Genomic DNA, 10,505 nt, shown 5'->3' with positions numbered 1-10,505 from the left:
AATGTTTTCCAGTAATGCATATCCTCTGAGCTCTGTTGGTTCTCATAATGGGACGAGAAAATCAAACATGCAACTTAATTTGACCAAGAAATATGCATAGCAGATGTTAAAATAGGTTAGCTGGGAGGTTATGCCTCAGGGAACTTAATCATTAAGTATTTTTCAAAGTAATCCCAAATTTGCTTTAAACAAAAAGCAGATGTCTAGAATTTAGATTTCCACAAATCATTACGGTTCATTTCAGCACTTTGGTGTTTTCCCGGCATGAATTATTTGAAGATATTGAAGTTCCCTACTGATGGAAATTACTTTTCTCTCCTGTATGCTTATAACACTTGTATTAACTTGTAACAGCTTTCATACAGGGGATTCTAGATCTCATATGAATCAATACAAATAGGAGTGTTTGTAGTGTAGCAATCAATACTAATTTCATGCAATAGAAAGATTTGTTCAAAGCACAGATGATAAAACAGACATGCATCATGTCCAATAAAACAAAACCACACATGTTGCTTGAAGCTGAAATGACCATTGACTTAATTTAAGAGGAGAATGATTTGAAGCCAGGCTACAAATTGCTTAAGACCACACAGACAGTTTTGATACACTACCACTATGGACCAACAGTCTAGGACTGTGTACTGTATGTCTCTCATCTGTGTGTATGTTTTAGAGTGTGTGTGTATGTTTTAGAGTATGTGTGTGTGTGTGTGTGTGTGTGTGTGGGTGAGTGAGTGAGTGAGTGTGTGAGTGAGTGTGTGTGTATGTGCGTGTGTGTGTGTGCGTGTGTGTGTGTGTACACTGCGTACACCACGGCCCATCAGTGTTGGTTTCACAACTCAGTACAGAATAACACAAACCAGAAGTGTCAAAGCGACGTTTGTTAATGACCTATAATTGCATTACACTTCACAAACATTCAGTACAGCATTCTCCACAATAAAAAATAAACAGTTTGGCACCTGTACAATGTCAACACTCAGCGCAAGGAAAAACATTAGATTCATAGAAGAACAGAGAAACATGCCTGAAGCGTTCCTGTAACGAGTTTCTTCTAACTCCTCCTCTGACGAAGAGGTGGAACAAGGATCGGACCAAAATGCAACGTGGTTAGTTAGATACATCTTTAATGAAGCTGAAACACGAACAAAACAACAAACGTGGAAAACCGAAACAGCCCTATCTGGTGCAACAAACACAGAGACAGGAACAATCACCCACAAACACACAGTGAAACCCAGGCTACCTAAATATGGTTCCCAATCAGAGACAATGACTAACACCTGCCTCTGATTGAGAACCATATCAGGCCAGACATAGAACTAGACAAACAAGACATCCAACATAGAATGCCCACTCAGATCACACCCTGACCAACCAAAACATAGAAACATACAAATAAACTATGGTCAGGGTGTGACAGTTCCTAAGTAAAACTCGGAAATGAGTGGAACACAGAACAGTTTGTTCTGAATTCTATATCCTGTCCCTGACTACCAAAGACCAAATGAACATTACAATGAGTTCAGAGACCATCCATAATACATGTCAGACCCAGCCATCAGTTATCATGTATAATGAAAACAGAACAACAGCTCTACAATATCAAGGTATACAATACTACAACAAAGTTCATGAAAACAGTGCTGACAAAATCCACATGACATACCACGGTTGATAGGTAACTCACGGTTGATAGGTAACTCATGGTTGATAGGTAACTCACTTGAGTAGTGAGAAACATAAATACCCTACAGACTCCTCCTTGAACATATATTGGCATATCCATAGACATACATATTGAAATATACAGGAAACACAAACACTTTGTCCTTCTCTCTCTCTCTCTCTCTCTCGCTCTCTCTCTCTCGCTCTCTCTCTCGCTCCCTGTCTCTCTCCCCCCCTCTCTGCCTCCCTTCTCACTCTCTCCCCCTCTCTCTCCCTCCCTTCTCACTCTCTCTCTCTCCGTCTCATTCTCTCTCCCCCCTCTCTCTCCCTCCCTTCTCACTCTCTCTCTCTCTCCTTCTCATTCTCTCTCCCCTCTCTCTCCCTCCCTTCTCTCTCTCTCTCTCTCTCTCTCTGTCTCATTCTCTCCCCGTCTCTCTCTCTTTCTCCCGCTCTTCACCCCACTCTCTGCCTCCCTCCCCCCTCTCTCTCCCTCCCCCCCTCTCTCCCCCTCTCCCTCTCTCTCCACCCCCTCTCTCCCCCCCTCCCCTCTCCCTCTCCCCCTCTCCCCCTCCCCTCTCCTCTCCCCCTCTCTCTCCTCTCCCTCTCCCTCCTCTCTCTCCCCCTCTCTCTCCCCCCCCCCTCTCTCTCTCCCCCCCCTCTCTCTCCCTCTCCCTCTCTCTCCCTCCCCCTCCCTCCTCTCTCTCCCCCTCTCTCTCCCTCCCCCTCTCTCCTCCCTCCCTCCCTCCCCCTCTCCCCCTCTCTCTCCCTCACCCTCTCTCTCCCTCCACATTAAGTATCCACGTGTGAGCAGAATTCTCTCCAGCATTTGGATATGAAGCAACTCTATGAAAAAAATACTTATATACTTAAACAAGACTTACATACATTCAACTATGACAGATAAAACTGAGGCAAAACCAAGGTCATTTTATGTGCCAGACATAAACTCCCACAGAGGGACTAAACCCTAGTCTAGACAGAAGGGAGAAGACCGCTGGACAGGGTAATACACTGACAGGAAATTAACATTCTAATGGGTGGTCCATCTTGTACTAATGTAACATAGTTATAAATAAGTAGCCATCAATGACCATGCAAATTCAAACCACAGAGAACAACACATGATAACACATTCAATGCTAATTGCTGTAAAATAAAACAATTGTAACTGTACACTGTATCAAAATAAATCCACTGTGCCGTTTAGTTACTTGTCTTGTCATAAAGAGAGCCATAAAGAGCCTGCCAATCTTAATACATAATCCAGTGCTTAAGGTCCATATACATTAGGTTTCCTTTGTCCTTTACAGAATGGAAGTAATTATATCACCAGAAGGCCCAACAAGTTCATTGCACTGTACTCCTCTTGGGTCAGAGGTTGTTGTAGAGTCTCAGGCTCTTGGGTCAGAAGTTGTTGTAGAGTCTCAGGCTCTTGGGTCAGAGGTTGTTGTACAGTCGTAGGCCCTTCAGTCCACAGGATGAAACGGCAAGATTGATTCCTTACACTAAAACCCTTAAGGTAGTGTAGGTAGTGTCCATTCCTTACACTAAAACCCTTAAGGTAGTGTAGGTAGTGTCCATTCCTTACACTAAAACCCTTAAGGTAGTGTAGGTAGTGTCCATTCCTTACACTAAAACCCTTAAGGTAGTGTAGGTAGTGTCCATTCCTTTACACTAAAACCCTTAAGGTAGTGTAGGTAGTGTTCCTTACACTAAAACCCTTAAGGTAGTGTAGGTAGTGTCCATTCCTTACACTAAAACCCTTAAGGTAGTGTAGGTAGTGTCCATTCCTTACACTAAAACCCTTAAGGTAGTGTAGGTAGTGTCCATTCCTTTACACAGGTGTCTCTAGTTAAGTGCCTATTCCGTCCTCGTGAAGTTAAAGTGGATCAGTTGAAGGTAACTGTATTGACCAGATCAAGAGGCTGAGTAGTGCCCCCTATAAACGTTCATGTACTTTTTCACCATCATCCAATTGCTGTGAAGGCGACTGCCAAGAAGTTTGAGAAAATGTTCTAGAATATGGTGGGAAAAGAGTTCCAAATTGTCTGCAGCCATTTCAACTGAAAGTTGAACTGCCACTGTGTAACTGTACAGACCCAAGACCCGCGACTTCCCACCTTCAGTCTCAGGCAAACGGGTTGTCCGACCGGAGTATGGTGGGTGTCACCGTCTCCACGTCGTGGTAGCTGTTCTTGCCGTTCATGTGTTCGGTGTGCCCGTCGATGCTGTAGCAGCGATGCACCTCCGTCAGGGATGACGCCACGTATGAGGCTGAGCGGAAGACATCTGCGTGGGCAAAGTTACTGCCAAACTGGATCCTCTGCTGGTTCCAGTGCCTTCGCAAAACACCTTGGACCTGGAAGAAAGAAAGTCCCATCGGACAACAGTTTACATTGCTTCAACGTGATACCTTATCAAAGTAATTATGGTTGCATCAGCTCAGCTTTCTGACGGAGAGTTAGTTCAGAATTGACGTAATATCCCGCTGAAGTCTTACCTCCCCATTGAAGAAGCAGAAGATGGTGGCAACCAGGAGACCCTGAGGATAGAAACAGGATACTTCAACACAAAGAAGATAACACTAACCAGCTTGGGACACTACTCTAACTTAACTTCTAGAGTTGACTTAGAAGTTCTAGAAGGTCTCTAGGGTTCTAGAAATTTGAGAATGTTCTAGAGTTGACCTACCTGGTAGTGCATGAGGATGTTCATAATATAGTCGTAGATCTCCAAGGCGAAGCGTCCCTGGGGTTTGTAGGGGAACAAGACAAACTGGATGCCCAGGAGAGGGACGAGGATCAGGGTGGCTCTCACAGCCTTCATGTAGAGGCTAGATTCAGCTTGATGGGTCACCTAGAATACAATACAACTTTATTAGTCCACTTGTTACTACAAATAGAGGAAATGATCTTCTGCTTGTTGGTGGATTACCTTCAGTTTGGTGATGAGGACACGCACAATGTTTAACAGGAAGAAAAGATTCACCTGGAGAGAGGAGGGGGAGAGAAGGGGGTAGGAGAGAGGGAGGGGGAAAAGAGACAGAGAGACAGAGAGAGACAGAGAGGGAGGAGGGGGGAGACAGAGAGAGAGGGGTAGGAGAGAGAGGGGGAGAAGAGACAGAGAGACAGAGGACAGGGAGGGGGAGGAGGGGGGGTAGAGAAGGGGTAGGAGGGAGGGGGAGAAGAGAGAGAGGGAGGGGAGAAGAGACAGAGAGACAGAGAGACAGAGAGAGAGAGGGGGGTAGGAGGGGGGGAGAGAAGGGGGTAGGAGAGAGGGAGGGGGAGAAGAGACAGAGAGACAGAGAGAGAGACAGAGAGACAGGGGAGGAGGAGGAGGGGAGAGAGAAGGGGGTAGGAGAGAGGGAGGGGAGAAGGACAGAGAGACAGAGAGAGACAGAGAGGGGGAGGAGGGAGGGATAGAGAAGGGGTAGGAGAGAGGGAGGGGGAGAAGAGACAGAGAGACAGAGAGAGAGGGAGGGGGAGAAGAGACAGAGAGACAGAGAGAGACAGAGAGAGACAGAGAGAGAGAGGAGGGAGAGAGGGGAGACAGAGAGTTAGAAATTAGAAATAGATATTTTGGAAATAAGCCAATGTGTCCAATGAGTCCAGCCAGAGACATGTACATTATGTCCAAAGTAAATGTACTTAAAATCCCACCCAGAGTATAAAGGAGACCTGAGGTTGATGACTGTTCTGTTTACAGTGATCACACAAGGGGAAGAACAGGGATGGTCATAAACGTTAGTTAATGTACTTGGAATTGTGTCTTAAAGAAGAGCTCACCAGCAGGGCAGCACAGATGGGACCATGGATAATGTAGAGGAGGGAAGTGTTTGAGCTGATCCAACAACTGTGGAGGAGAGAGGGAGATGCCAAGAGATATTTGACTCATGTGGACAACATGGCTTATCCATGAATTACTGTATGTGGCAGAGAAAGGCATACGTATCAAAGACCAGAGAGAAAGATATCAAAATACTTACTTATCATTGTAGTAGTAGCTTCGTGCTATTGCATGTATCAATGCAGGTATAAGGGGAAATCCTGGGAGATTATTCAACAATTGATTTTAATGGATGACATAATGGACAAACAACTGTAATTCAACATGAAATGAACCTCTAGAAACGTCCCTTAAAAAGGCAAGCGTTGTTTAATCGTGTAATAGTTAGTGAATTGTTTCATTAGTTAATAGTTTTGTCGTAACTTCACGTACCCCATCCAAGCAGGTAGTACCACATGAGGTGTTGTTTCTCGGCGAACACAGCCACGACGATGAGTGTGTGCAAGTAGATGCCCTCACACAGCATCCAGAAGTAGTTACAACCAAACAGGTACAGGTGAATAAACATGATCACCTTACAGCTCACCTGGTGGGGGATGGGGAAGCAGAACTAGTATCAGCTTGGAATATCCCCTGTCAGAGTCAACCAACAATCTATGGTTGAGTAGACATTTTTGTCTACTGAGCTTGGAAATGCTTTGCTCATTATTTACATCCTAAGTTAATTCTGTTCTTGTGAAACAGGTTGGGAACGTTAATAAATAAACCTTTAATATATTTACACCTTTAATATACACTACTGTTCAAACGTTTGGGGTTACTTAGAAATGTCCTTGTTTTTGAAAGAAAAGCACATTTCTTTGTCCATTAAAATAACCTCAAATTGATCAGAAATACAGTGTAGACATTGTTAATGTTGTAAATGACTATTGTAGCTGAAAACGGCTGATTATTTATGGAATATCTTCATAGACCTACAGAGGCCCATTATCAGCAACCATCACTCCTGTGTTCCAATGGCACGTTGTATTAGCTAATCCAAGTCTATAATTTTAAAAGGCTAATTGATCATTAGAAAACCCTTTTTCAATTACGTTTGCACAGCTGAAAACTGTTGTGCTGATTAAGGCAGCAATAAAACTGGCCTTCTTTAGACTAGTTGAGTATCTGGAGCATCAGCATTTGTGGGTTCGATTACAGGCTCAAAATGGCTAGAAACAAAGACCTTTCTTCTGAAACTCGTCAGTCCATTCTTGTTCTGAGAAATGAAGGCTCTTCCATGTGAGGAATTGCCAAGAAACTGAAGATCTCGTACAATGCTGTGTACTAATCCCTTCACAGAACAGTGCAAAATGGCTCTAACCAGAATAGAAAGAGGAGTGGGAGGCCCAGGTGCACAACTGAGCAAGAGGACAAGTACATTAGAGTATCTAGTTTGAGAAACAGACGCCTCACAAATCCTCAACTGGCAGCTTCAATAAATAGTACCTGCAAAACACCAGTCTCAACGCCAACCGTGAAGAGAACGATTCTGGGATGCTGGCCTTCTAGGCCAATAAGTAAGTGTGTCCAAACTAGAGGTTGACCGATTAATCGGAATGGCCGATTAATTAGGGCCGATATCAAGTTTTCATAACAATTGGAAAACTGTATTTTTGGGCGCCGATTTGCAGATGAAAAAATACAGTGCCTTGCGAAAGTATTCGGGTATTTCAGGCTTCAAACATAAAGATATAAAACTGTATTTTTTTGTGAAGAATCAACAACAAGTGGGACACAATCATGAAGTGGAACGACATTTATTGGATATTTCAAACTTTTTTAACAAATCAAAAACTGAAAAATTGGGCGTGCAAAATTATTCAGCCCCTTTACTTTCAGTGCAGCAAACTCTCTCCAGAAGTTCAGTGAGGATCTCTGAATGATCCAATGTTGACCTAAATGACTAATGATGATAAATACAATCCACCTGTGTGAAATCAAGTCTCCGTATAAATGCACCTGCACTGTGATAGTCTCAGAGGTCCGTTAAAAGCGCAGAGAGCATCATGAAGAACAAGGAACACACCAGGCAGGTCCGAGATACTGTTGTGAAGAAGTTTAAAGCCGGATTTGGATACAAAAAGATTTCCCAAGCTTTAAACATCCCAAGGAGCACTGTGCAAGCGATATTAAAATGGAAGGAGTATCAGACCACTGCAAATCTACCAAGACCTGGCCGTCCCTCTAAACTTTCAGCTCATACAAGGAGAAGACTGATCAGAGATACAGCCAAGAGGCCCATGATCACTCTGGATGAACTGCAGAGATCTACAGCTGAGGTGGGAGACTCTGTCCATAGGACAACAATCAGTCGTATATTGCACAAATCTGGCCTTTATGGAAGAGTGGCAAGAAGAAAGCCATTTCTTAAAGATATCCATAAAAAGTGTCATTTAAAGTTTGCCACAAGCCACCTGGGAGAAACACCAAACATGTGGAAGAAGGTGCTCTGGTCAGATGAAACCAAAATTGAACTTTTTGGCAACAATGCAAAACGTTATGTTTGGCGTAAAAGCAACACAGCTCATCACCCTGAACACACCATACCCACTGTCAAACATGGTGGTGGCAGCATCATGGTTTGGGCCTGCTTTTCTTCAGCAGGGACAGGGAAGATGGTTAAAATTGATGGGAAGATGGATGGAACCAAATACAGGACCATTCTGGAAGAAACCCTGATGGAGTCTGCAAAAGACCTGAGACTGGGACGGAGATTTGTCTTCCAACAAGACAGTGATCCAAAACATAAAGCAAAATCTACAATGGAATGGTTCAAAAATAAACATATCCAGGTGTTAGAATGGCCAAATCAAAGTCCAGACCTGAATCCAATCGAGAATCTGTGGAAAGAACTGCTGTTCACAAATGCTCTCCATCCAACCTCACTGAGCTCGAGCTGTTTTGCAAGGAGGAATGGGAAAAAATGTCAGTCTCTCGATGTGCAAAACTGATAGAGACATACCCCAAGCGACTTACAGCTGTAATCGCAGCAAAAGGTGGTGCTACAAAGTATTAACTTAAGGGGCTGAATAATTTTGCACGCCCAATTTTTCAGTTTTTGATTTGTTACAAACGTTTGAAATATCCAATAAATGTCGTTCCACTTCATGATTGTGTCCCACTTGTTGTTGATTCTTCACAAAAAATACAGTTTTATATCTTTATGTTTGAAGCCTGAAATGTGGCAAAAGGTCGCAAAGTTCAAGGGGGCCGAATACTTTCGCAAGGCATTGTATATATATATATATATATATATATATATATTTATACCTTTATTTAACTAGGCAAGTCAGTTAAGAACACGTTCTTATTTTCAATGACGGCCTAGGAACGGTGGGTTAACTGCCTTGTTCAGGGACAAAACAACAGATTTTCACCTTGTCAGCTCGGGGGATCCAATCTTGCAAGCTTACAGTTAACTAGTCCAACGCAATAACAACCTGCCTCTCTCTCGTTGCACTCCACAAGGAGACTGCCTGTTACGCGAATGCAGTAAGCCAAGGTAAGTTGCTAGCTAGCATTAAAGTTATCTTATAAAAACAATCAATCATAATCACTAGTTAACTACACATGGTTGATGATATTACTAGATATTCTCTAGCGTGTCCTGTGTTGCATATAATCTGACTGAGCATACAAGCATACAAGTATCTAAGTATCTGACTGAGCGGTGGTAGGCAGATTATATGCAACACAGGACACGCTAGAGAATATCTAGTAATATCATCAACCATGTGTAGTTAACTGTTAGCTGTTTATGACTTCAAGCCTATCAATTCCCGAGATGAGGCTGGTCTAACTGAAGTGAAATGGCTAGCTAGTTAGCGTGCGCTAATAGTGTAGTTCTAGTAGTTGTTCCCCTTGCTCTGCATGGGTAATTCTGCTTCGATGGTGGCTGTTGTCGTTGTGTTGCTGGTTCGAGCCCAGGGAGGAGCGAGGAGAGGGACGGAAGCTATACTGTTACACTGGCAATACTAAAGTGCCTATAAGAACATCTAATAGTCAAAGGTTAATTAAATACAAATGGTATAGAGGGAAATAGTCCTATAATTCCTATAATAACTACAACCTAAAACTTCTTACCTGGGAATATTGAAGACTCATGTTAAAAGGAACCACCAGCTTTCATATGTTCTCATGTTCTGAGCAAGGAACGTTAACGTTAGCTTTCTTACATAGCACATATTGCACTTGTACTTTCTTCTCCAACACTTTGTTTTTGCCTTATTTAAACCAAATTGAACATGTTTCATTATTTACTTGAGGCTAAATTGATTTTATTGATGTATTATATTAAGTTAAAATAAGTGTTCATTCAGTATTGTTGTAATTGTCATTATTACAAATAAATAAATACAAATCGTCCGATTAATCGGCATCGGCTTTTTTGGTCCTCCAATAATCAGTATTGGTATCGGCGTTGAAAAATCATAATCGGTCGACCTCTAGTCCAAACCTTTGACTGGTACTGTACATGTACAGTATAATTAGTGTTGCTTTGCATACTGACAGGGTTGTACTAGTCCCTGGTTGTTAGTCATCATACTGACAGGGTTGTACTGTACTAGTCCCTGGTTGTTGTTAGTCATCATACTGACAGGGTTGTACTGTACATCATACTGACAGTCCCTGGTTGTTAGTCATCATACTGACAGGGTTGTACATGTACTAGTCCCTGGTTGTTAGTCATCATACTTGACAGGGTTGTACTACTAGTCCCTGGTTGTTAGTCATCATACTGACAGGGTTGTACTGTACTAGTCCCTGGTTGTTAGTCATCATACTGACAGGGTTGTACTGTACTAGTCCCTGGTTGTTAGTCATCATACTGACAGGGTTGTTGTACTAGTCCCTGGTTGTTAGTCATCATACTGACAGGGTTGTACTGTACTAGTCCCTGGTTGTTAGTCATCATACTGACAGGGTTGTACTAGTCCCTGGTTGTTAGTCATCATACTGACAGGGTTGTACTAGTCCCATCATACTGGTTGTTAGTCATCATACTG

The 10,505-nt window shown here is 42.9% G+C and overlaps 1 protein-coding gene across 1 annotated transcript; it reads right to left on the bottom strand.

The window, feature by feature from the left end:
• Nucleotides 1-2,522: 2,522 nt before the first annotated feature.
• Nucleotides 2,523-7,235, bottom strand: LOC135543224 (calcitonin gene-related peptide type 1 receptor-like). Its single transcript, XM_064970342.1, has 7 exons — nt 5,890-7,235; nt 5,657-5,717; nt 5,457-5,523; nt 4,606-4,659; nt 4,363-4,527; nt 4,172-4,213; nt 2,523-4,030 (listed from the first exon to the last, which is right to left on the bottom strand). Exons 1-7 carry the CDS (start codon nt 6,023-6,025, stop codon nt 3,800-3,802), a joined length of 756 nt encoding a protein of 251 aa, XP_064826414.1. The 5' UTR covers nt 6,026-7,235; the 3' UTR covers nt 2,523-3,799.
• Between the last annotated feature and the right edge of the window lie 3,270 nt (nt 7,236-10,505).

This window comes from Oncorhynchus masou, chromosome 7 (genome assembly GCF_036934945.1).
Source record: "Oncorhynchus masou masou isolate Uvic2021 chromosome 7, UVic_Omas_1.1, whole genome shotgun sequence".
Classification (NCBI taxonomy): domain Eukaryota; kingdom Metazoa; phylum Chordata; class Actinopteri; order Salmoniformes; family Salmonidae; genus Oncorhynchus; species Oncorhynchus masou.
The sequence above is the reverse complement of the archived record's forward strand: the minus strand, read 5'-3'. Positions and strand labels throughout refer to the sequence as shown.

Coding starts and splice junctions, on each gene's coding strand:
- LOC135543224 (XM_064970342.1), bottom strand. CDS start 6,025: ATGTTTATTCACCTGTACCTGTTTGGTTGTAACTACTTCTGGATGCTG. Junction 5,524..5,656: donor AGCTACTACTACAATGATAA/GTAAGTATTTTG, acceptor TCTCCTCCACAG/TTGTTGGATCAGCTCAAACA. Junction 4,214..4,362: donor ACATCCTCATGCACTACCAG/GTAGGTCAACTC, acceptor TTCTATCCTCAG/GGTCTCCTGGTTGCCACCAT.